This window comes from Conger conger, chromosome 9 (assembly GCF_963514075.1).
Source record: "Conger conger chromosome 9, fConCon1.1, whole genome shotgun sequence".
Lineage (NCBI taxonomy): Eukaryota > Metazoa > Chordata > Actinopteri > Anguilliformes > Congridae > Conger > Conger conger.
In genome coordinates this window covers 48,975,126-49,002,980 of record NC_083768.1, presented here as the reverse complement: position 1 = coordinate 49,002,980, position 27,855 = coordinate 48,975,126, and the positions used below count along the sequence as shown (strand labels likewise).

At 42.5% G+C, this 27,855-nt stretch overlaps 3 gene segments (V, D, J or C); 2 read left to right on the top strand and 1 right to left on the bottom strand.

The window, feature by feature from the left end:
- Positions 1-11,277: 11,277 nt before the first annotated feature.
- Positions 11,278-19,802, bottom strand: LOC133137698 (immunoglobulin kappa variable 3-11-like). The segment is given in 3 exon segments: positions 11,278-11,286; positions 11,477-11,793; positions 19,751-19,802. Coding segments are annotated over 3 exon segments (378 nt in total).
- LOC133136592 (Ig kappa-b4 chain C region-like) lies at positions 12,675-15,700 on the top strand. The segment is given in 3 exon segments: positions 12,675-12,679; positions 13,009-13,136; positions 15,136-15,700. Coding segments are annotated over 3 exon segments (450 nt in total).
- Positions 19,803-20,312: 510 nt separating the features above from the next.
- On the top strand, positions 20,313-22,178 carry LOC133137697 (Ig kappa-b4 chain C region-like). The segment is given in 3 exon segments: positions 20,313-20,385; positions 20,622-20,729; positions 21,606-22,178. Coding segments are annotated over 3 exon segments (498 nt in total).
- The last annotated feature ends 5,677 nt before the right edge of the window (positions 22,179-27,855 follow it).

The window sequence follows — 27,855 nt, the reverse complement described above, 5'->3', positions numbered from 1 at the left end:
CAGAGCACAATTATGTTTAAGAATATACTGGGTCCGTTGCCATGGGTCGGATATGGATTGACCTGCCCCATATCCCGCTTATAGCTGGCCGGAAACGGATCAGTACAATTCTTAATATTCTCCGTTCTCAAACGGGGCCGTATTGTACGCTTAGTGGTTACTATAGTTTTACTCGTTTATCTGACTCCATTTAAAATATAATTTAGAAATTTGGGTTTGCAACTTACGCGGACCTCGGGAGTGATTACATTCGACTTGTACCTGCGCCACCATTACTCAATAGATGCTCCCGGGATTAGCATTACTGCTGAAATCTCAGTTCGGTGGAGAACTCAGAGGTTGCGGGTCCAGTCAACACAATACATGCAAACCTGCCATGGTTGGCGTAGCATTAACTGGGCTCCTTAGAGCTAATTTGGCAGGAACCAGCGCCGTAACGCCCAAGGGTTCCCTTCGCACCAAATCACAAGAGCCGTGCGTCACCCGACCCTTTAAGGGACAGAAATTGCTGGCCGCACAGCTTAGATCTACTACAGGTGTACCGCCCCGCCGATCGGTCGGTCTTTGGCCACCATTTCCCCCTGAGTATTCAGTTGTAATTTAGGCTGAAAAGGTACAAGATGAATTAGAGTCATGGAGATCACGCAAGTTCCAAACAAAATAGTTTATTCGCAGACAGGTAGGTTATTAGCTTTAGAATATCACAATCAAGTATAAAATACACAAATTAAGAATAGAAATAGAGTAAATAATCATACCTAGCCTGCTTGGACTACACACAAACACAGAGTATAGAATATGCCGTATGGAAAGTCGAATACGATCTTCCTGATACTTACATACACGTACAATATGCTGTGTGGGAAGTCGAATACGATCTTCCCATATTGGTCTGTCTCCCTTGCTTTTATGCCAAATCATACGTTTGAAACCAGGCGGCAGTGCCATAAATCAACCTGGAGGGGTGGTCAAATCTGGAATTTAGACCCCCACCGTTGGGGGTTGTTGAGTATGGAAAATGAGATGATTACCAGGAGAGGACGTGTAGGTTTTCCCTTGGGATACTGAAACTATAGTTTATTAAATTCCATTTGGTATGAAATGTATCTCATCCGATTCCTTGATTTTATCAGATCACATCCATACCAAACAGATTACCCTTATGTTTTATTATGTTGCAGTTATCATGAAACTTCCCTCCTGATTATCCATTTTACATGCAATTCCTGTTACCATTACATAAGACTTAATGCAATAATACAAGGATCACATGGGCAATGTTTTCAAGGTGTTACCGGGTCTATTACTATAATAGCAGTTTTGAATATTTAATCCAAGAGAGCAGTCACCTGTGTAATGACAGCAGTGCCCAAATGAGGGCACTGTGGCATTGTCCGGAGTCTTCCCCCTTGGAAGTCACCAGGTGTGGGGTCACAGGGAGGTCACCAATGTTCGGGAGGATTCTTTTCCCAAGACCCAACTGGCCTTGGACCACTCATACATCTTAACTCCCCAACAGGTAGTCTAAACAACATTGAAACCCCAGCTCTCAGGCCCCTCACAAATGGCAGCCCTTCCTGACCTTAACCACTATGCTACAGGCCGCCCCATCATATCTATGAATGCTGTATGCTGTAAATATGTCTTTGTGCCTCTCATGGTAATATACCTTTTGGATAAACCTGATTTGGGTGAATGAAAGGAAAGGAGACATCCCAGACTGTTTGGTTTCTTCTCCTTATCTCCGAAATCCAGGCCTTAGTTCTTGACCCTAAAAGTGAGTCACCCATCTATAATTTACAGCCAGGCCCACCAGGCAGGGGGCTAAAACACATGGCTTCTACAGAGACAGCTTTTACCCAGTTTCCCCTCGGCTCCTGAATGGTTATGATATCAACAGTAGACTGTTACAAAAACTAGACCATTACACCAGTCGCACTGAACCAATCAGAATAACACCAAACATTACTATATTCTGACCTGGGATTATCATGAAACATCTTTATACCATCTCCAATATTCCTGTTCTGGAATGTGAGAAAAGGGGGCCCCCAGGGCCCAAGAAGGCGCCTCTAAGAATCCTTCTCTAGCTCTCCCCCACAGGCATGTGTGCCAATGGTGGGGGCTAACAATGTATGCTCCAGGAGGGGGAAGTCAGCAAGCTGACCAGCGCATGAGACCAAATGTTACTTATGACTGGCTTACAAAGCCAAAGTCAGCACTAATATTATTATCTTGAACAACTCCACAAGCATGTATGTTATGTTAGATAAAAGAACATGGCTCATATTGACTTTAAAACGACTGCTGCCAAGATATGCAAAAAAAAAGATCATGGACATACACAAAGGTTTCCTCTCATGACTGCCTGGAAAGTCCTAGAACTCTGAATCTGACCAGCCAATCACAAGCCATCTTGCAAAGATATGCCATATAGTGCTTTTATCCAAGCCACATTCCATATTCATCCTTAATCCTTGAACTAAATCATTACAGATTTTTATAACAATACAGCAGTTACTGTAGGTATTGTGGGTTTATAAAGATAGTGATGCAGTAATCACTGTCTGTATGGTTTGTGTAAGACTCCTTATGTGTCCTGTAGTCACACACACACAGATCAGACTCATCTCCACTCCAGCAGAACCTAGTGATGTATGCCACAGTGGCAGCTTTGCTTGATGTTCAGAATTTTAAACCTGTGTGAATCAGAAACGTGTGGACATATCCTGTCCTTGAGTATTCCAGGTTAAAAATGTAACATTGCTTCACAAAACTATTACAAAACTGGTAATACTAATCCAGAACAGATTCCATGTCTGAAATAGAACACATGCATGTGCAACTGCTTGATGCGGATGAATCCCTCATTAACTGACATGTGACTTTGTCTTAGAGTTACATTCATGCGGTTTTGATCACAGTAAAATTATATAAAACGTGGAAAATATGGTTTAAAGCTATGGATTGACTGTTTGGTCAGACAAATGTACCATGAACAACGATTCAACTACTTTTCCATAATCATAATGATGATCAAGCCAATTAATTACTTTATATCACAGAAGAAAAAAAATACAGAACTATGATTCAGTCGAGCACAGCTGTGATATTGTCTAGATCTCACCTGAGTAGAAACAGCTTTAATGACATAAATGCTGAACTGAGAATCCCATTCTCAAAGCAATTCATTTGAAATCCCACTCATTGCACCTCTGGGTAAAAGCACACATCCTCTGATTTTGGGTGAATTCAGAGCACCTGGGTTATCATTGCTCCTTGTGAACTGATATATGATGTGATCCTGTGAAGTTGTGGTACAGAAGTGTGTGTGGTTCAGCAGCAGCTCTGCTAGGGGTTCTGTATATGACACAGAACAGCTCCTCTTCAGCACAGAGAGGTGTGTATTCAGTGCTGTAGCTCATTCTCGCCCCCTACAGGCCAGATGGCAATATGTCCCAGATCAGTGCCTCCCCCTCACCACCTGATGTAGGTCCCAGCTGCAGCAGTGCAGTCTCTACGCAGTCTGACTGAGGGAGGTTTTTGTACGGCTCTGTATCACTGTGTGAGCGGATAGGTGTTGCTCTGCTGACAATAATAATCTCCTGCATCTTCAGCCTGGACTCCAGTGATTTTCAGTGTGAACTGAGTCCCAGATCCACTCCCACTGAATCGATCAGGAATCCCAGACTGGCGATTCGTGGAATAATAAATCAGAAGTTTAGGAGCCTGACCAGGTTTCTGCAGGTACCAGTGGAGGTAGCTGCTTACACTCTGACTGGCTGTACAGCTGATAGAGACAGTGTCTCCCTGCTGAACAGCCTGAGCAGCTGGACTCTGAGTCAGAACTATATCAGCCATGGATTCTGGAAAACAAAACATGAAAATGAATGCCAATGCAAATAATTATTGTGAGGCAATTTACAATATTCTGGTTAACTTGACCAGACAACAAAGTCAAATTATAAAGAAGTAAATTATAACCAAATATAACAAAAATCTCAAGTTAAAATGGATCCATCTGTCTCACCTTGTACAAGGAGCCCCAGTGTCACCAGCAGTAGAAAGACTAACATCATCGTAATGCTGCCTGTGTCAGTGTCTGTGAAAGGACTGGACAGTCACTGATCAGTACTGGGGGTCTTAAAGTGTGTGGAGCAGTGAGGCAGGACAGGTATGCAAAGCCCCTTCCTCTATACAAATCCTGTCACACACAGTTAGAGGAGCTCTGATGTGTGAACAGCAGTGGGACATGTGCATTATTTTTACCCAGACAAACTTCCCAGTTTTAATGTGACTGTTTCTGATGGTTTAAGTGCACAATTGTATTATTGCAGTTGATGACTAACTGAACATGTGCTATGATTGTATCGGATAAAACATGCGTTCAATAAAAAGAACATTTTAGGTTTTGCGGTGGTAGGTTCTAAAAGTGAATAACATCAGTTATAAATCAATAATTATACCGTGTATTTATAAGACAATTCATGAAAAAGTCAAATGTTGCACTATTATGAGTATTTCTTGATTTCACTAAAAATGTCTTCTTTCTCTGACTTTCATGGAGTCATATTTAGACAACTGGTTAAGAAGTGGCTGCTATTTAAGAAAGTGAGAAACAGAGGTCACCATAGAAAACATATTCCATGTTTTATCCCAGGTTATGTGCTAATCTGTAGTTCCTCCTTCAATGCTAGAGCACAGAGAAAGCATGCTCTTCCCCACATGCAGCCAGCAGTTACTAATGTTCATTTTACACTGAAGCAGCTGAACAGCTCAGACACTGAATCTGCCAGCTCACATTGTGCACTCGGCACAGGCAGACTGCTGCCAAATAACCAACCAGAGGAGTCACTTTTCCTGGGTGAGAAAGAGACAACAGAGCTGAATGAAGCCCCCCCTCCTATGGTGACCATACTGATAATGACATGTTTACTGTTTCACACAGCTGGGCACTGCTGCCACTGCCATGGTCAGGGTTGTATATCAGACTGTAGTTTGTGCTCTTTTATTCTGGTGTTGGAGGATCAGATCAGAAGCAGCAGTGATGCTCTGGCAGGTCAGGGTGTGAAACAGCAGCCTGTGTAATGTGTGCTGGGAGAGCTCTGGACTGAGTGACTCCACTGTTCTGGGCTGCTTGCTGTTCACTGCTGCTGGGTTATGTGACTTCCTCTGAGAAACTCATGTACAATAAATTAATTTATTTCATGTCAGAAAACTGCTTCCAAACAAATATAAAAATGTATTTTGCCCGGGTAGTGATTGTGAAGTCATTTGAAATTATTTTAAATAACATTTCTAGTTAAAGGTTTGTATACAATGTAATTAAAATGTTGTGCCACGTTTATCGAAGATGAAAAATTGTACCTTATCAAGCTCAGTGTTTTTTGAGCCCCTCAGTGTCTCAGTTCAGTGCCTCCCCCTCAGCACCTGCAGTAGGTCCCAGTGCAGCAGTGCAGTCTCTGTGCAGTCTGACTGAGGGAGGTTTTTGTACGGCTCTGTATCACTGTGTGAGTGGAAAGCTGTTGTGCTGCTGACAGTAATAATCTCCTGCATCTTCAGCCTGGACTCCAGTGATTTTCAGTGTGAACTGAGTCCCAGATCCTCTCCCACTGAATCGATCAGGAATCCCAGACTGGCGACTTGAGGAATCATAGATCAGAAGTTTAGGAGCCTGGCCAGGTTTCTGCAGGTACCAGGCGAGCCATCTGTTAACACTCTGACTGGCTGTACATCTGATAGAGACAGTGTCTCCCTGCTGAACAGCCTGAGCAGCTGGACTCTGAGTCATAACTATATCAGCCATCGAATCTGGAAAAAAAAGACATAGTAATGAATGCCATTGCAAATATACATTGTCAAGCAATGTACGATATTTTGGTATATTTGACAAGACAACAACGGCAACTGTTGTGATCTGGCGCAAACAAATAAATAACCTTAGGTGATTTGCTTATAGCTAAAATAAGCAAAATCTCAAGTTAAAATGGACCCATCTGTCTCACCCTGTACAAGGAGCCCCAGTGTCACCAGCAGTAGAAAGACTGACATCATCATAATGCTGCCTGTGTCGGTGTCTGTGAAAGGACTGGACAGTCACTGATCAGTACTGGGGGTCTTAAAGTGTGTGGAGCAGTGAGGCAGGACAGGTATGCAAAGCCCCTTCCTCTATACAAATCCTGTCACACACAGTTAGAGGAGCTCTGATGTGTGAACAGCAGTGGGTCCATAGAGGGCAGGGACCTGTGCACTATTCACTGCGATCTTTACATATTCTGATGTGGGGACTGGATGCCCTGCCCAGCTGTTCTTGTTTTTCTCTCTCTCTCCTGTCACCTCTCTTTCTTCCCAGTGTCTGCAGGAACATGAACAGCAGACATAGGCCAGAGTGGAGCAGCTCAGATTTTCACTGCTTGACTTTAGAGTTTCTGAAATATGACCACAAGGCTCTGATGTAGCCCCCCACATCTCAGTTTCAACACAAGCGGGCAGCATTACACAGTTTCAATATCCCTAAATGTGTTTACATTGCAGGTTTTAATGTGATGTGTGTCATTGTTTGAAGGTAACGAAAATATACATGTTTCCTTAAAATCAGGAGTTTTGTTGTGTGTAATTTCTCAGACAATAGGATAAGTTTCAGTGAGCAGTACTTACCTTTGGTCTATATTTACATGCAAATCTGCATTTCTTCTGCACAAACAGTTCGGCAAGTTCAGTAATAAGTAATGTTAACTTGCCAAAGTCAAGCTGCTCAGGAGAAATGTTATGTCCTCATCGTATGTGCTGTTACCCAGCACTACTTTACTGCAGTGCACAAACTGAGCAGCACAGCCACTGTGTTGGAGGCCGTCCATCTTGTGCAGTTCACACAGGCAGGAAGCAGCAGCCTGCAGATGACCAAATAACCAGAGAGACAGGAACAACTGAGCCAACACAATCCCCCCTTTCTGATCAGCACTATGGCCACTTACACACTGGTCTGTGGAGCTGCTGGTCATAATCAGCAGCAGCATCAGGATTCAACACCAGATGGAAACTTCCACTTTCATATCAGTGGTATTATCTCAGTTGAGGTGGCCATTGGTTCAGGATTGATTTTTCCACGGCACGGAAAACAGTTCAGTACAAAATGAACACAACTAGCATTGGTCATGAATACAGGCTCAGGCACAGATCGCAAGGTGAAATTGAATGCCTGCAATAATGGATTTCTTGGAGGTAAATTGAGTGAGAATGGACAAATTATCTTTTGTATGCACCCCCATAACTGCAACAGCCAAGTTTGCATGAAATCCTGAAAGATTTACTCGTTCTGTGCTGCATCAAAATAATAAAATGCCATTTCAGTGATTAAGCAGCAAAGTCCAAAAGCAAGTCAGAGCAGCATTCTTCATTTTCATGATTTGAAGACGTTGTGCAGAACAAATGTAATTTCAGACATCTAGAGGATCTCATATGTATTTATTGTGGGCTTATAAAGAGAGTGATGCAGTAATCACTGTAAGCCAGTCATAAGTAACATTTGGTCTCATGCGCTGGTCAGCTTGCTGACTTCCCCCTCCTGGAGCATACATTGTTAGCCCCCACCGTTGGCACACATGTCTGTGGGGGAGAGCTAGAGAAGGATTATTAGAGGCACCTTCCTTTCTCACTTTCCAGAACAGGAATATTGGAGATGGTATAAAGATGTTTCATGATAATCCCAGGTCAGAATATAGTGATGTTTGGTGTTATTCTGATTGGTTCAGTGTGACTGGTGTAATGGTCTAGTTTTTGTAACAGTCTACCTTTGATAGCATAACCATTCAGGAGCCAAGGGGAAACTGGGCAAAAGTTGTCTCTGTAGAAGCCATGTGTTTTAGCCCCCTGCCTGGTGGGCCTGGCTGTAAATTATAGATGGGTGACTCACTTTTAGGGTCAAGAACTAAGGCCTGGATTTCGGAGATAAGGAGAAGAAACCAAACAGTCTGGGATGTCTCCTTTCCTTTCATTCACCCAAATCAGGTTTATCCCAAAGGTATATTACCATGAGAGGCACAAAGACATATTTACAGCATAATGCAGTTATCATGAAAACTCCCAACTACAGCATTCATAGATATGATGGGGCGGCCTGTAGCATAGTGGTTAAGGTCAGGAAGGGCTGTCAGTTGTGAGGGGCCTGAGAGCTGGGGTTTCAATGTTGTTTAGACTACCTGTTGGGGAGTTAAGATGTATGAGTGGTCCAAGGCCAATTGGGTCATGGGAAAAGAATCCTCCCGAACATTGGTGACCTCCCTGTGACCCCATACCTGGTCACTTCCAAGGGGGAAGACTCCGGACAATGCCACATTGCCCTCATTTGGGCACTGCTGTCATTACACCGGTGACTGCTCTCTTAGATTAAATATTCAAAACTGCTATTAAGATAGTAAATAGACCCGGTAACACCTTGAAAACATTGCCCATGTGATCCTTGTATTATTGCATTAAGTCTTATGTAATGGTAACAGGAATTGCATGTAAAATGGATAATCAGGAGGGAAGTTTCATGATAACTGCAACATAATAAAACATAAGGGTAATCTGTTTGGTATGGATGTGATCTGATAAAATCAAGGAATCGGATGAGATACATTTCATACCAAATGGAATTTAATAAACTATAGTTTCAGTATCCCAAGGGAAAACCTACACTTCCTCTCCTGGTAATCATCTCATTTTCCCTACTCAACAACCCCCAACGGTGGGGGTCTAAATTCCAGATTTGACCACCCCTCCGGGTTGATTTATGGCACTGCCGCCTGGTTCCAAACGTATGATTTGGCATAAAAGCAAGGGAGACAGACCAATCTGGGAAGATCGTATTCGACTTCCCACACAACATGTCTTGTGTATGTATGTATGTATGTATGTGTCGCAGTGGAAGATCGTATTCGACTTCCCACACAGCATATTGTACGTGTATGTAAGTATCAGGAAGATCGTATTCGACTTTCCATACGGCATATTCTATACTCTGTGTTTGTGTGTAGTCCAAGCAGGCTAGGTATGATTATTTACTCTATTTCTATTCTTAATTTGTGTATTTTATACTTGATTGTGATATTCTAAAGCTAATAACCTACCTGTCTGCGAATAAACTATTTTGTTTGGAACTTGCGTGATCTCCATGACTCTAATTCATCTTGTACCTTTTCAGCCTAAGTTACAACTGAATACTCAGGGGGAAATGGTGGCCGAAGACCGACCGATCGGCGGGGCGGTACACCTGTGGTAGTTCTAAGCTGTGCGGCCAGCAATTTCTGTCCCTTAAGGGTCGGGGGACGCACAGCTCTTGTAATCTGGTGCGAAGGGAACCCATGGGCATTACAGCGCTGGTTCTTGCCAAATTATCTCTAAGGAGCCCAGTTAATGCTACGCCGACCTGGGCTCGCAACTATCATGGCAGGTTTGCATGTATTGTGTTGACTGGACCCTCAGCCTCTGAGTTCTCCACCGAACTGAGATTTCAGCAGTAATGCTAATCCCGGGAGCATCTATTGAGTAATGGTGGCGCAGGTACAAGTCGAATGTAATCACTCCCGAGGTCCGCGTAAGTTGCAAACCCAAATTTCTAAATTATATTTTAAATGGAGTCAGATAAACGAGTAAAACTATAGTAACCACTAAGCGTACAATACGGCCCCGTTTGAGAACGGAGAATATTAAGAATTGTACTGATCCGTTTCTGGCCAGCTATAAGCGGGATATGGGGCAGGTCAATCCATATCCGACCCATGGCAACGGACCCAGTATATTCTTAAACATAATTGTGCTCTGTTCTTGTACGGAGGATAATAATTAACCCAACTAATGTTCTCCCAGCAACGCCAGAAGGACAAGCACGCAAAACCCCCTTCGGCCCCCGCTAAATTCCGTCATTGGGTTAGCTCTGGGGTTTTACATCACTGTTTGTATGATGTGTGTAAGACTCCTTATGTCTCTTGTTGTCACACATGCAGATCAGACTCATCTCCAGCTGAACACGGTGATGTACCCCAGCGTGGCAGCTATGCTGATGTTCATGATTTTAATCCTGTATGAATCACACACATCTGGGACTTTTACATCTCCTATCATTATGAATTCCTCATTCAAAATTCAACATTTAATCAGCAAACTTATATTTCTTCTGGTAATACTAATCCAGAACAGAGTCCAGGTCTGAAATAAAACACATGCATGTGCAACTGCTTGATGTGGATAAATCCCTAATTTACTGACATGTGACTTTGTCATGCAGTTACATTCATGCTGTTTTGTGTAAACAAAAATGATTACATTACATTACAGGGCATTTAGCAGACGCTCTTATCCAGAGCGACGTACAACAAAGTGCAAATTAAACACAAGAACAAGAGCAAAGAGGACCTGAGAGGACAGTATAGTTCCGAGTCCTAGTGTAAACATGCAGAAAATCAGAACCCTTTAAGAGTACAATCAACTTTCAAACTAGCATACCACAATTGCAGCTAGAATACAAAAAATAACAATACCTATACAAGTAACAATATCTGTACAATCTATACATAAGTGCCATTACAGTCTAAGGCTAATCATGGTGGTGAGTTGGGGAGGGAAAGGTGTAGCCTGAAGAGATTGGTTTTCAGTCTGTGCTTGAAGGAGGTCAGAGACTCTGCCGTTCTGACATCCACTGGGAGGTCATTCCACCACTGTGGGACCAGGACAGACAGCAGTCGTGAGCGTGAGGTGCAGTTGTGGCGAGGAGGAGGCGGCAGACGGCACGAAGTGGCAGAACGGAGGGGTCTTCTTGGTGTATAAGTCTTGATATGGGATTGAATATATACAGGGGCTGATCGTTTAACTGCCTGGTATGCGAGCACCAAAGTTTTAAATTTGATGCGAGTTGAGAAGTAAGAAAATCATTTTATGCATTAAATTGGGAGAATATCCCTGAGAAATCTTTATAAAAATCATGAGCAGGAAAATTATATTGCAGAAAAAAGAATAAACAATAAAGTACGATGATTCAGTAGAGCAGAGCTGAGATATGACCTGGATCTCATCTGAACAGAAACACCTTGAATTACATAAATGCTGTTTGTATGTATTGAACTGAAAATATCCTTCTAAAAGCAATCCATTTGAAATCCCACTATTTCACCTCTAGGAGAAAGCACACATCCTCTGATTTTGGGTGATCATTGCTCCTTGTGAACTGATATACGATGTGACTCCTGTGATGTTGGGCTACAGAAGTGTGTGTGCAACAGCAGTAGAACAGCAGCTCTGCTAGGGGTTCTGTATATGACACAGAACAGCTCCTCTTCAGCACAGAGAGGTGTGTATTCAGGGCTGTAGCTCATTCTCGCCCTCTACAGGCCATCTGGCAATATGTCCCAGATCAGTGGCTCCCCCCTCAGCACCTGCAGTAGGTCCCAGCTGCAGCAGTGCAGTCTCTGTGCAATCTGACTGAGGGAGGTTTTTGTACGACTCTGTATCACTGTGTGAATGGATAGCTTTGGCGCTGCTGACAGTAATAATCTCCTGCATCTTCAGCCTGGACTCCAGTGATTTTCAGTGTTAACTGAGTCCCAAATCCACTCCCACTGAATCGATCAGGAATCCCAGACTGGCGATTTGTGGAATCATAAATCAAAAGTTTAGGAGACTGACCAGGTTTCTGCAGGTACCAGTGGAGGTAGCTGCTTATACTCTGACTGGCTGTACAGCTGATAGAGACAGTGTCTCCCTGCTGAACAGCCTGAGCAGCTGGACTCTGAGTCAGGATTATATCTGCCATGGATTCTGGAAAAAAGACATGACAATGAATACCAATGCAAATAAATATTGTCAAGTGATGTACAATATTCTGGTTCATTTTACCAGACAACAATGGCAACTGTTGTGAAAACAGGCAGGGAAAATTAAACAAACAGATTATAACCAACCATTAGCAAAATACCAAGTGAACAAGTCTGTCTCACCCTCTACAAGAAGCCCCAGTGTCACCAGCAGTAGAAAGACTGACATCATCATAATGCTGCCTGTGTCAGTGTCTGTGTAAGGACTGGACAGTCACTGATCAGTACTGGGGGTCTTAAAGTGTGTGGAGCAGTGAGGCAGGACAGGTATGCAAAGCCCCTTCCTCTATACAAATCCTGTCACACACAGTTGGAGGAGCTCAGATGTGTGAACAGCAGTGGGTCTACTGCTATTTTTACATATTGTGATATTATTATAATCTCATCGTAGCCATAAGTGTGACTTTTTAACAGTATTTTTCCCATCTATCTCAGTTTGGGATGACAAATCATATCTTGCGACATTGGCTCAGGCGGTAAGAGCAGTCGTCTGGCAGTTCGAGGGTTACTGGTTCGATCCCACCCTGGGCGTGTTGTAGTATCCCTGAGCAAGACATCTAACCCCCAAATGCCCCTGAGGAGCTGGTTGATGCCTTGCATGACAGCAAATTGCTGTTGGTGTATGAGTGTCAGTGTGTTCATGAATAGTTTAATGAGAAGCATGAATTGCAAAGCGCTTTAGGTGAAGGCACTGCACAATTCACAGTCAGCAGCAGCACCATCCGGATTCAACACCAGATGGAAACTTCCACTTTCGTATCAGTGGTATTATCTCAGTTGAGGTGGCCATTGGTTTGTGATTGATTTTTTAAAGCAGTCTTCTAAATGAGGTCTGAAAAAGACTAAGAAACACACAATTGTTAAAGGAATAATTATAATCTTGGCTGTCCTGAGAGCCTCTGGGATGTGGAAATAGCAGGAATCTGTGACAGTGTCCAAAGAGGAGGTGAAGCGCTCATCTGCTCATGTCTCAGTGCTACACCTGCCACAGTCTCATCATTAATCATTTCTTCTGATGCTATGAGCATTGGTCACTGAATGTCTGCTGAAATATATTTAATATTAATGATTCAAACTTAATGACGGGAACACCCTACCCACTTTAGCTGATCAGCTTTCAGAACACCTTCTTAATTGTCGTTCCAACATTCTCCAGCAGGGGACTTGCTAACACTACAGTCTCTGGTATCAACGATCAGCCAAACGGGCAGGTTTTTGTACAGCAAATTCATCAGACTCAATCACTGAGGCGTACTTTCGGTGGTGGGACCAAATTGGAAATCGGCAGTAAGTGGCTGCACAACCAGGCTTTTAAATATTTTCCGCAAAATTAAGTTTTAACCAGCTGTAATATATTCATGTAACTAGAAGTGTTTGCAAAAAAAAGATAGCATTGTAAATTTCACATGCATCTTATTCTTGAGTCTTCAGCTAGACAGCAAAATAAGTATATTCACGTGAAAATCTCAACCGAGGTGATATATCGCATTTGCGTAGGATACGCTATATACAAAGGACATGTGACATCTGTTTAAAATGGCTCATTTGAAAAACTGCATGAAATCAAAACGAATGGGAAAAGGTGAATGAAGGCTGTCTCTCGAGTAGGAGGTTTTTGTACGGCTGGTGAATGAGTCTGTATCACTGTGGTTCACTTTCGGTGGCGGAACGAAACTGTCAATTGGACGTAAGTAATTTTTCTTTTTGATACATCCATATCGATCCTTTTGCTTTCTTTTTTAATTTGCTGTATTTTTCCGACGTTAGATCGAAAATAAAAATGCGAATAATTATGTTGATGCATTAAAAAAATATTAGTAAGACTGGCAACACATTTCAATATAGATCCTTTTCAATATAGCCCACTTTTACTTCCGATAGTCTGTCTTTATTGTGTTTCATGATTGCTCGGGATGAAGTGATTTAATTCCATTGGCTCACTTGGCGTCGAAAGGATCACAGCGGCTCTGTAGAACAATTAGCCTCCGCGTCTGTGTAGCGATGTCATTTATGGCACGGTGTGCGGAACATCTTCTCGTTTTTAGTAATGTGAAATAAAATGTCGTTGTATCTTTAATTAAGAAATTGAAGTCTCAATATTTAATGAAACACAATATGTCCCAATATATATTTAATCGACATAGCTGTACTATTAGTTTGGCCAGGTTATTCTTGATATACTTCATGGTTGTATTTCTGATTGAATCAGTCCTTCTTACATCGTGTTATTTAGGATATTTAGGGTAAAAGCATATTATTATATGAACAACATATGTATTACATTGCATTAAATCTACATTAAATCCCAGGCTCGTAACTTAGGATTCTTTAGCCGACAGCATAGCCTATAACAGTGAATTCCAAAGATGAAAATAAATGTATTGAAGATTTAATTTAATTGATTAATGAATATGAAAGTAAATTATCTTTGGTTTGGAGTTGAATGGATCTGTTACACATGCCCTACCGTGCACTATCCTATATAGGGTACAGGGAGCACAATACATCTCCCTACTAAACAGGGTAGAATCGGAAACCCCAAGTACCGTGAAGCAGATCCAAACAACAGGTGGTAGCTGGGTGGTGGATGGTGAGCTGAAGTGGTGATTAAATGAGTTGTTTTAATGTGATTAGAGGCTCATGGACGTGAATGTGATTGCTGAAGCTGACTGTTGGTCAGCTGGGGTAGAGTTCCCTGAATTAATTTGCGCATTCCATGCGCGTTGCTCATTTCGATGCTCAGTACTTAAGACGTTTTTTTTTATCTCAAGCAATATGAAGCATTTTTCTTCAACACTTTTAAAGTTTTATTACAATTTTTCATTTTGTTATTAGAGTGCGTGTTTAGTTCGTGAATGAGAAGGAAAACGAAGGAAACCTCATGAAATGTGATGAATTCACTCGGTTTTCAGTGTACAACACAATTATGTATTTATCTATTTTGTAAACAGGAGTGCTTTTCGTGTATTTTGAGAATTATGTGACTATACAGCAACAGGTGACAGGTCAAGCTTTAAAAGAGTTTAATCTGTTAATCAGTAATAATAATAATAATAATAATAATAATAATAATAATAATAATAATTGAACATAAGTGAATTGAACTTTTAACAATGTCAGTGCGTTTCATAGTACACAGTGTGACACAAATATGGAAAAACTCACTTCAGCCGCTGCCAATGTGTAACAGTTCATATTCTCTGTTTCTGATTATTGTGAGGACAGGATGATTGACACATGGGGCTGTGTCCACTCTCTGACCTCACTTCTCTGCTGTGTCTCCCAGGTGACACAGTTCCCACCCTCACAGTCCTGCCCCCCTCCAGTGTGAAGCTAGAGAAGGGAAAGGCCACACTGGTGTGTCTGGCCAACAAGGGCTTCCCCTCAGACTGGACTCTGCGCTGGAAAGTGGACGGTGCCAGCAGGAGCTCGGGCGTGGCCGGGAGCGTGGGGGTCCTGGGGAAGGACGGTCTGTACAGCTGGAGCAGCTCCCTGACTCTCAGTGAGGAAGACTGGATGAAGGCAGGGTCACTGACCTGTGAGGCCACAAAGGGCTCCCTGTCTGCCCCCCCTCAGACACTGAGCAGAGCCCACTGTTCTTAGTAGGCCGGGTGGAGGCCCAGCTCACACACTGTGATCACACTGTTTTTACCCTGTTCTGCTCCTTACTGCTGTCACACTGAGCTGAGCCTGTGTGTGAATCCTTCCTCCAGCCTGAGCTTTCAGTGCTAATATCTGACATGTGCTCTGCTTGTGTTCTTCAGCAACATGCATTCTTATTTGTGTTTGTGTGATTTTGGCAATAGCTGTTAAATCAACATCATTGACATAATAAAGATTATTTGAAGAGATGCTGTTTCAGTGACTGTTATTATAAAAAAATAGACTTTTCTGATTCTGGTAATCCTGTTGTTCTTGGGCAAAATCAGCACTGATTCCTTTACGTCAGCCCTTTCTCTGATGAATTCACACTCTTGCTGAAAATATTTTAACAATACACCCAAGAATAAAGAGTTTTTCAATGGAACAAAAGATGACACAAACTGACAAAGAAGAGACATTTATGAACCAATGGTATGAATGGGAATGGATAGTCATCACTGGATTGGTGAAGCATAGTTGATATAAACTGCATGGAGGAGAATGTGTATTGCACACATGAATGAATGCTATCTAGTGTTCATTTATTTTCTTAGTTAATTTCCTTCACAATTATTTCTATATCCAAATATAATTATTAGAGAACATCTATAAAAATATAGTTATGTAAAGAATAGGGTTTCACTCCACACTTACAGCCATTCATTGTGTATTATTTATGCAGAACATTATAATTATTCTTAGATAAAAGCAGGTGATAAAGTCTTTATATGTGAACATGTGACCGTGCTGAGAGAGCAACATCCTCTCCTAACCATGAGTTGATGTTGGTGCAGTACTCTGTGGCTCCTAACAGTGCAGGAGCTGCTTGTGTAAGAGTGTGTGTGGCTCCTAACAGTGCAGGAGCTGCTTGTGTAAGAGGGTGTGTGGCTCCTAACAGTGCAGGAGCTGCTTGTGTAAGAGTGTGTGTGGCTCCTAACAGTGCAGGAGCTGCTTGTGTAAGAGGGTGTGTGGCTCCTAACAGTGCAGGAGCTGCTTGTGTAAGAGTGTGTGTGGCTCCTAACAGTGCAGGAGCTGCTTGTGTGAGAGTGTGTGTGGCTCCTAACAGTGCAGGAGCTGCTTGTGTAAGAGTGTGTGTGGCTCCTAACAGTGCAGGAGCTGCTTGTGTGAGAGTGTGTGTGGCTCTCAGTGTGTGTGAGCAGCAGCTCTGCAGCTTCACCAGCTCCTACACCAGCAGCACTGATCATGGGAGTGGAGTCAGGAGCTCTACAGAGAAACCCTCAAACGGACCAGAACACAACTCCAGCTCTGTACAGTCTTTGTGTTCTGACCCAGCTCCTCAGGAGCAGCTGATATGGCCTGGTTTATAGTGGACTCAGAGACTAGATAAGAGAGTGTGTGACATAACTGACCTGTTAAGGAGGGGCAGCCCCAGCTCTGGGGGCCTGCTGAGAGGAGCAGTGATGTGTGCAGTGGGCTCAGAGCAGTTCTGTACAGCAGGATGTGTGATCAGCTCACACTAACCCCCTGGGGACGGCCCAGACACCTGGCCACAGTGCTGCTCTATTCTGAGATTGAGTCAGTCCCACTGAGGGACAGCAGAACCAGCCTGCCCCGCCCTGCACATGCAAATGTGAGTTTCACCCCCACAGCTCACAGTTTCTCAGCCCAAAATACCCAGCACTGAGACAGCTGTTTGAACATGAGGAGGTGGAGGGATCATTTCTGCAGTGAGGTGAGAAGGGGATGTGCTTTCCCCTTACAAATGTTTTAGCATTCATTTTTACCTGGAAAGGGTTTTTCTAACGAATAAAATAATGTGTCCTAGAAAGAGATTTTAGAGCTCAGTGATTTCATAATTTCATAATTCATGTCCTTATTTAATGAGCACATAATTGCTGTTTGGTGCTGCATCAAACCAACTTTATAGCATCAAAAGCATATGATTATAAACACAATACACACATATAGAGTTCAACATTGAATTCAAGAGGAAAGTACATTTTTTCAATAAAGACAAGTTCATGATTTATACAGTAACGAAACACAAAAATGTTTGCATGAAGTTATAATATATAATATAATATAAGTAATGTTTCCATCCGCACTTTGTATTGTACAAAAAGTATTATATGATTTTAAAATATGATACATATTATTTAAATATAGACTTGGCTGTGATAGAGTTCTGCTTCAGTCACCTCAGTGTTTTAATTATGATTTCAAATATGAAATGTAATCCAATATGTTCCTCTACACAAATATCCATGTGCATTTTTTTTTCCTTGAAAGGGCTTTGGAGGATGTTGGGTTGTGTTTATTGTTTCAGTGAAAATACATCAGTATCTCCAGAGAAGGCCTTCATTGGTTGTGTGTTAGAGAGGTGTATTAGAGAGGGAAGACTGAACAGTGAATGAACCCCAGAGTAGAATTACACAGGAGTCACTTCCCTGAAACAGTCCATATATGGTACGGTGACAAAAACGTTAGGTTGATTGACAGCTATATCCAGAAACATGCCTTATCTGAAATATAAATACAGTATGTCAATGAAAAAAGTCAATAACTTTGATGTCTGAATATAAGCACATGAATACAGTAGAAGTCAGACATACTGTAAGTGCAAGCCAAAGTCAGCACTAATATTATTATCTTGAACAACTCCACATGCACGTATGTTATGTTAGATAAAAGAACATGGCTCATATTGACTTTAAAACGACTGCTGCCAAGATATGCAAAAAAACAAAAAAAAAACAGATCATGGACATACACAAAGGTTTCCTCTCATGACTGCCCGGAAAGTCCAAGAACTCTCAATCTGACCAGCCAATCACAAGCCATCTTTGAAAGATATGCTATATAGTGCTTTTATCCAAACACAATCCATGTTCATCCTTAATTCTTGAACTAAATCATTACACTTTTATTACAATACAGCAGTAACTGTAGATATTGTGGGTTTATGAAGAGAGTGATGAAGTAATCACTCTCTGTATGATGTGTGTAAGACTCACATGCAGCCAGCAGTTACTAATGTCCATTTTACACTGAACCAGCTGGACAGCTCAGACACTGAATCTACCGGCTCACATTGTGCACTCGGCACAGGCAGACTGCTGCCAAATAACCAACCAGAGGAGTCACTTTTCCTGGGTGAGAAAGAGACAACTGAGCTGAATGAAGCCCCCCCTCCTATGGTGACCATACTGATAATGACATGTTGACTGTTTCACACAGCTGGGCACTGCTGCCACTGCCATGGTCAGGGTTGTATATCAGACTGTAGTTTGTGCTCTTTTATTCTGGTGTTGGAGGATCAGATCAGAAGCAGCAGTGATGCTCTGGCAGGTCAGGGTGTGAAACAGCAGCCTGTGTAATGTGTGCTGGGAGAGCTCTGGACTGAGTGACTCCACTGTTCTGGGCTGCTTGCTGTTCACTGCTGCTGGGTTATGTGACTTCCTCTGAGAAACTCATGTACAATAAATTAATTTATTTCATGTCAGAAAACTGCTTCCAAACAAATATAAAAATGTATTTTGCCCGGGTAGTGATTGTGAAGTCATTTGAAATTATTTTAAATAACATTTCTAGTTAAAGGTTTATATACAATGTAATTAAAATGTTGTGCCACGTTTTTAATTATCGAAGATGAAAAATTGTACCATATCAAGCTCAGTGTTTTTTGAGCCCCTCAGTGTCTCAGTTCAGTGCCTCCCCCTCAGCACCTGCAGTAGGTCCCAGTGCAGCAGTGCAGTCTCTGTGCAGTCTGACTGAGGGAGGTTTTTGTACGGCTCTGTATCACTGTGTGAGTGGAAAGCTGTTGTGCTGCTGACAGTAATAATCTCCTGCATCTTCAGCCAGGACTCCAGTGATTTTCAGTGTGAACTGAGTCCCAGATCCTCTCCCACTGAATCGATCAGGAATCCCAGACTGCCGACTTGTGGAAGCATAGATCAGAAGTTTAGGAGCCTGACCAGGTTTCTGCAGGTACCAGGCGAGCGAGCTGCCCACACTCTGACTGGCTGTACAGCTGATAGAGACAGTGTCTCCCTGCTGAACAGCCTGAGCAGCTGGACTCTGAGTCAGGATTTTATCTGCCATTGATTCTGAAAAACAAAACATGAAAATGAATGACAATGCAAATAAACATTGTCAAACAATGCACGATATTCTGGTTAATTTAACCAGACAACAATGGCAACTGTTGTGAAACTGAAAACAGTTTTGTGAAAATTAAACAAAGGAAGTATAACCAACTATAACCAAAATTAAAATTAAAATTGATCCATCTGTCTCACCCTGTACAAGGAGCCCCAGTGTCACCAGCAATAGAAAGACTGACATCATCATAATGCTGTTTGTGTCAGTGTCTGTGAAAGGACTGGACAGTCACTGATCAGTACTGGGGGTCTTAAAGTGTGTGGAGCAGTGAGGCAGGACAGGTATGCAAAGCCCCTTCCTCTATACAAATCCTGTCACACACAGTTAGAGGAGCTCTGATGTGTGAACAGCAGTGGGTCTATAGAGGGCTGGGACATGTGCACTATTCACTTCTATTTTTACATGTTGTTATATTTTTATTATTTAATCATAGCCTATTTTAAAGTGTTTTCCTGACATTTTAAAACAGTCTTCTTCCCATTCATCTTAGTTTGGGATGACAAATCATATCGGAAGTCCAGATCCTGTATGGACTATCCTCCCCTGTAGGCTATTGGACTGGATTTTATTTGGGCTACATTATTATTATCTGAGTTGAGGTGGTCATTGATTCAGGATTGATTTTCTAAAGCAGTCTTCTAAATGAGTTCTGAAAAAGACTAATAATAACACAAATGTAAAAGGAATAATTCTAATAACATGGCTGTCCATGTTCCTCAGTGCCTCTGGGATGTGGAAATAGCAGGAATCTGTGACACCGTCCAAAGAGGAGGTGAAGCGCTCATCAGCTCATGTCTCACTGCTACACCTGCCACAGTCTCATCATTTATCATTTCTTCTGATGCTATGAGCATTGGTCTATGTGTACTGATATGATATGTATTTAATATTACTGATTCAAACTTAATGACGGGAACTCCCTACCCACTTAAGATGATCAGCTTTCAGAACACCTTCTTAATTGTAGTTCCAACATTCTCCAGCAGGGGACGTGCTAACACGACACAGTCAGTGGGATCAACGATCAGCAAGACGGGCAGGTTTTTGTACAGCAAATTCATCAGACTCAATCACTGTGGTGGACTTTCAGTGGCGGGACCAAACTGGAAATCGGCAGTACGTGGCTACATAACAAGGCTTTTAAACATTTTCCGCAAAATGAAGATTTTACCAGCTGTAATATATTCATACAAGAACTGTTTACAAATATATATTTAGCATTGTACCCCCCAAGTACCGTGAAGCAGATCCAAACAACAGGTGGTAGCTGGGTGGTGGACGGTGAGCTCGAGTGGTGATGAAATTAGTTGTGTTCATGTGATTAGAGGATCATGGACGTGAATGTGATTGCTGAAGCTGACTGTTGGTCAGCTGCGGTAGAGTTCCCTGACTGAATTTGCTCTGCGCATTCCATGCGAGTTGGTCATTTCGACGCTCAGTAGTTATTTAGCTGACGTTTTTTTTTAAAATCTAAAGCGACTTACAATTTCTGCGACTAAGCAATATGAAACACTTTTAAAGTTTCATTAAAATGTTTCATTTTGTTGTTAGAGTGCGTATTTAGTCCGTGAATGAGAAGGAAAACGAAAGAAACCTCATGAAATGTGATTAATTCACTCGGTTTTCAGTGTGCAACACAATTATGTATTTATCTATTTAAGTGCTTTTCGTGTATTTTGAGAATAATGTGACTATACAGCAACAGGTGACAGGTCAAGCTGTAAAAAAGTTTCATCTGCTCATCAGTCATATTTTCGGATGATAATAATAATAATAATAATAATAATAATAATAATAATAATAATAATTGAACACAAGTGGATTGAACATTTCAGTGCGTTTCATAGTACACAGTGTGACACAAATATGGAAAAACTCACTTCAGCCGCTGCCAATGTGTGACAGCTCATATTCTCTGTATCTAATTATTGGATGATTGACACATGGGGCTGTGTCCACTCTCTGACCTCACTTCTCTGCTGTGTCTCCCAGGTGACACAGTTCCCACCCTCACAGTCCTGCCCCCCTCCAGTGTGAAGCTAGAGAAGGGAAAGGCCACACTGGTGTGTCTGGCCAACAAGGGCTTCCCCTCAGACTGGACTCTGCGCTGGAAAGTGGACGGTGCCAGCAGGAGCTCGGGCGTGGCCGGGAGCGTGGGGGTCCTGGGGAAGGACGGTCTGTACAGCTGGAGCAGCTCCCTGACTCTCAGTGAGGAAGACTGGATGAAGGCAGGGTCACTGACCTGTGAGGCCACAAAGGGCTCCCTGTCTGCCCCCCCTCAGACACTGAGCAGAGCCCACTGTTCTTAGTAGGCCGGGTGGAGGCCCAGCTCACACACTGTGATCACACTGTTTTTACCCTGTTCTGCTCCTTACTGCTGTCACACTGAGCTGAGCCTGTGTGTGAATCCTTCCTCCAGCCTGAGCTTTCAGTGCTAATATCTGACATGTGCTCTGCTTGTGTTCTTCAGCAATATGCAAACATGCATTCTTATTTGCGTTTGTGTGAGTTTGGCAATAGCTGTTAAATCAACATCATTGACATAATAAAGATTATTTGAATAGATGCTGTTTCAGTGGCGGTTATTATAATAAATATACTTTTGTGGTCCTGGTAATCCGATTGTTCTGGTGTAAAGTCGGCACTGATTCCACTTAGTCAGCCCTTTCTCTGATGAATTCTCACTCTTGCTGAAAATATTTTAACAATGCACACAAAATTCGAAACACATAAGCTGACAAAGAATAGATATTTTTGACCCATTAGTGTAAATGTGAATGGATAGTGATATCTCTGTGGATCGGCGCAGTGTAGTTTAAATAAACTCTATGGAGGAAAATGTTATTGCACACAATAATTAATGTTACCTGAGTGTTTCTTTTTGATTTAATTTACTTATAGAATCAACCACAATAATTTATATATCCAAATATCATTCTAATAGGATAACATCTATAAAAATATAATAATGCAAGGAATATGGTTTCACTACGCACAGTCTTTGTGTTCTGACCCAGCTTCTCAGGAGCAGCTGATATGGCCCGGTTTATAGTGGACTCAGAGGCTAGATAAGAGAGTGTGTGACATAACTGATCTGGAGTCAGTTAAGGAGGGGCAGCCCCAGCTCTGGAGGCCTGCTGAGAGGAGCAGTGATGTGTGCAGTGGGCTCAGAGCAGTTCTGTACAGCAGGATGTGTGCTCAGCTCACACTAACCCCCTGGGGACGGCCCAGACACCTGGCCACAGTGCTGCTCTATTCTGAGATTGAGTCAGTCCCACTGAGGGACAGCAGAACCAGCCTGCCCCGCCCTGCACATGCAAATGTGAGTTTCACCCCCACAGCTCACAGTTTCTCAGCCCAAAATACCCAGCACTGAGACAGCTGTTTGAACATGAGGAGGTGGAGGGGTCATTTCTGTAGTGAGCTGAGAAGGGGATGTGCTTTCCCCTTACAAATGTTTTAGCATTCATTTCTTATCTGCATAGAGTTTTTCTAACCAATTAAAGAAACATTCTGGATAGAGGTTTTAGAGTGTTGCAAAGAATGGTGTGAAAAACAAAAAGGGGTAGGGGTTCTATATATGACACAGTGCAGATCCTCTTCAGTACAGAGAGGTGTGTATTCAGGACTGAGGTGTGTAGCTCATTGTCGCCCCCTACAGGCCTGCTGGCAATATGTCCCAGATCTGTGCCTCCCCCTTCAGCACCTGCAGTAGGTCCCAGCTGCAGCAGTGCAGTCTCTGTGCAGTCTGACTGAGGGAGGTTTTTGTACGGCTCTGTATCACTGTGTGAACGGAGAAGTGTAGTGCTTCTGACAATAATAATCTCCTGCATCTTCAGCCTGGACTCCAGTGATTTTTAGTGTAAACTGAGTCCCAGATCCACTCCCACTGAATCGATCAGAAATCCCAGACTGGCGGCTTGTGGAATAATAAATCAGAAGTTTAGGAGCCTGACCAGGTTTCTGCAGGTACCAGGCAACGTTGTTGCTTATACTCTGACTGGCTGTACAGCTGATAGAAACAGTGTCTCCCTGCTGAACAGCCTGAGCAGCTGGACTCTGAGTCATAACTACATCTGCCATGGATTCTGAAAAACAAAACATGAAAATGAATGTGAATTATTTTTTATTTTATTCTGGTAAATTTAAGCAGACAACAATGGCAACTATTATGAAAACAGTGTCGTGAAAATTAAACAAAGGAATTATAACCAACTATAACTAAATCATAACATATAACTATAAGCAAAATGTAAAGTTAAAAGTGATCCATCTGTCTCACCCTGTACAAGGAGCCCCAGTGTCACCAGCAGTAGAAAGACTGACATCATCATAATGCTGCCTGTGTCAGTGTCTGTGAAAGGACTGGACAGTCACTGATCAGTACTGGGGGTCTTAAAGTGTGTGGAGCAGTGAGGCAGGACAGGTATGCAAAGCCCCTTCCTCTATACAAATCCTGTCACACACAGTTAGAGGAGCTCTGACGTGTGAGCAGCAGTAGGACACGTGTACTATTCACTGCTATATTTACCAAGACAAACAATGCGACTGTTTCTGTTGAGAGGAGCTCTGATGTGTGAACAGCAGTGGGTCTATAGAGGGTTGAGACATGTGCACAAATCACCTATCTTTTTAAATATTGTGATGTTATTATTTCATCATAATCATAATTGTCTTCCTGACTTTTTAAAACAGACTTATTCCCATCTATCTCAGTTTGCGATGACAAATCATATCTGAAGGCCTACATCATGTATGGAATATCCTCCCAGGTAGGCTATTGGACCGAGTTTTATTTTTGGGCTACATTACAGGCATTGCTTTACAGATGGCATGCAAATTATAGCAGATACTAGCATTATTGAAAATATTTATTTCCAATTCAATCCTTATTAGAAATAACTATCTCAATGATGGATAGAGCAGGAATCATATACTATCCCCTGAGGTGTGTGCTGTTACCCACCACTACTTTACTGCAGTGCACAAACTGAGCAGCACAGCCACTGTGCTGGAGGCCTGTCCATCTTGTGCAGTTCACACAGAAAGGAAGCAGCAGCCAGCAGATGACCGAATAACCAGAGAGGCTCTTGATGAGACAGGAACAATTGAGCCAACAAAATCCCTCCCTTTCTGATCAGCACTATGGCCACTTACACACTGGTCTGTGGAGCAGCTGGTCACAGTCAGCAGCAGCATCAGGATTCAACACCAGATGGAAACTTCCACTTTCATATCAGTGGTATTATCTCAGTTGAGGTGGCCATTGGTTCATGGTTGATTATTCCATCCATCCATCCACCCATTATCTTAACCCACTTATCCTGAACAGGGTCGCAGAGGGGCTGGAGCCTATCCCAGCATACATTGGGAGAAAGGCAGGAATACACCCTGGACAGGTCGCCAGTCCATCACAGGGCACACACACCATTCACTCACACACTCATACCTACGGGCAATTTGACTCTCCAATCAGTCTAACCTGCATGTCTTTGGAGTGTGGGAGGAAACCGGAGTACCCGGAGGAAACCCACACAAACATGAGAAGAACATGCAAACTCCACACAGAGAGGCCCTGGCTGACCGGGATACAAACACAGGACCTTCTTGCAATGAGGCGGCGGTGCTACCGACTGCATCATCCATGCCGCCCTAGGTTGATTATTCCACGGCAAGAAAAACAGGCTCAGACACAGATAGCAAAGTGAAATTGAATGCCTGCAATAATGGATTTCATACAGATAAATTGAATGAGAATTTACAAATTCTCTTTTGTATGTTGCCTCGAAACTGCAAGAGCCAATTTTGCAAGAAATCCTTAAAGTTTAATCAAGTCCAAATGCAAGTCATTTTAATGATTTGAAGACGTGCAGATTAAATGTAATTTCTGATATCAAGAGGATCTCATATAATGTTTGTACTGTGGGTTTCTAAAGATAGTGATGCAGTAATCACTGTCTGTATGATGTGTGTAAGATTCCTTATGTGTCCTGTAGTCAGACATGCAGATCAGACTCATCTCCAGCTGAACACCCTGATGTACCCCAGAGTTGCGGCCTTGCTGATGCTCATGATTTTAAACCTGTGTGAATCAGAAACGTGTGTACTTTTTTCATATCCTGTCCTTGAGAATTCCACATTCAAAATTCAACATGTATTCACCATACTTACATTTTTTCAGGTAATACTAATCCAGAACAGAGTCCATGTCTGAAATAGAACATGTGCATGTGCAACTGCTTGATGTGGATAAATCCCTCATTTACTGACATGAGACTTTGCCATAAAGTTACATTCATGTTGTGTTGAGCACAGAAAAATGATTGAAGTTGGGAACTCAGATGATAATTTCATACTTCACACGTGGAAAATATGGTTGAAAGCCATGAATTGACTGTTTTGTCAGACAGCTGCTCCACAAACAACTATTCAAGTATTTTTCATAATCATAATGATGACTGAGCCAAATAATGACATTATATCACAGAAAATGGTAAAATCAATACAGAACTATGATTCAGTCGAGCACAGCTATGATATTGCCTGAAGCTCACCTGAATAGAAACACCTTTAATGACATAACTGATGATGTATGTATTGAACTGAGAATCCCATTCTCAAAGCAATTCATTTGACATCCCACTCATTGCACCTCTGGGAGAAAACACACATCCTCTGATTTTGGGTGAACTCAGAGCACCCAAGTGATCATTGCTCCTTGTGAACTGATATACGATGTGACTCCTGTGATGTTGTGCTACAGAAGTGTGTGTGGTTCAGCAGCAGCTCTGCTAGGGGTTCTGTGTGTGACACAGAACAGCTCCTCTTCAGCACAGAGAGGTGTGTATTCAGTGCTGTAGCTCATTCTCGCCCCCTACAGGCCAGATGGCAATATGTCCCAGATCAGTGGCTCCCCCCTCAGCACCTGCAGTAGGTCCCAGCTGCAGCAGTGCAGTCTCTGTGCAGTCTGACTGAGGGAGGTTTTTGTACGGCTCTGTATCACTGTGTGAACGGATAGCTGTTACACTGCTGACAGTAATAATCTCCTGCATCTTCAGCCTGGACTCCAGTGATTTTCAGTGTAAACTGAGTCCCAGATCCACTCCCACTGAATCGATCAGGAATCCCAGACTGGCGAGTTGTAGAATAATAAATGAGAAGTTTAGGAGCCTGGCCAGGTTTCTGCAGGTACCAGGCGAGCCAGCTGCCCACACTCTGACTGGCTGTACAGCTGATAGAGACAGTGTCTCCCTGCTGAACAGCCTGAGCAGCTGGACTCTGAGTCAGGATTATATCTGCCATTGATTCTGAAAAACAGAACATGGAAATGGGTGTTAATGCACATTAATATTGTCAAACACTGTGTAATGGTCTGGTAAATTTCACTGCAATATTGAACTGTGTTGCAAAGATTAAGCACAGAAAGTGTACATTATAACCAAAAACCCCTCTGTCTCACCTTGAGCAATGAGTCCCAGTGTCACCAGCAGTAGAAAGACTGACATCATCATAATGCTGCCTGTGTCAGTGTCTGTGAAAGGACTGGACAGTCACTGATCAGTACTGGGGGTCTTAAAGTGTGTGGAGCAGTGAGGCAGGACAGGTATGCAAAGCCCCTTCCTCTATACAAATCCTGTCACACACAGTTAGAGGAGCTCTAATGTCTGAACAGCAGTGGCACTATTTTTACCTCAACAAACTTCCCAGTTTTAATGTGACTGCTTCTGATGTTTTTTTGCACAATTGTATTATTGTAGTTGATGACTGACTGAATATGTGGTATGATTGTATCATATAAAATATGCGTTCAATAAATAACTTTTTAGGTTTTGCAGTGGCTGGTTCTAAAAGTGAATAACATCAGTTATAAGTCAATAATTATACAGAGTATTCATGAGACAATTCATGTTAAAGTCAAATGTTGCACTATTATGAATGTTTCCTGATTTCACTGCAAATGTTTTATTTTTCTGAAGTTCATCGTGTCATGTTGAAAAGACTGGCTGAGAAGTGGCTTCTGTTTAAGAAATTGGGAAACAGAGGTCACCATACAAAACATATTCCATGTTTTATCCCAGGTTATGTGCTAATCTGTAGTTCCTCCTTCAATGCTAGAGCACACAGAAAGCATGCTCTTCCCCACATGCAGCCAGCAGTTACTAATGTCCGTTTTACACTGAACCAGCTGAACAGCTCAGACACTGAACCTGCCGGCTCACATTGTGCACTCGGCACAGGCAGA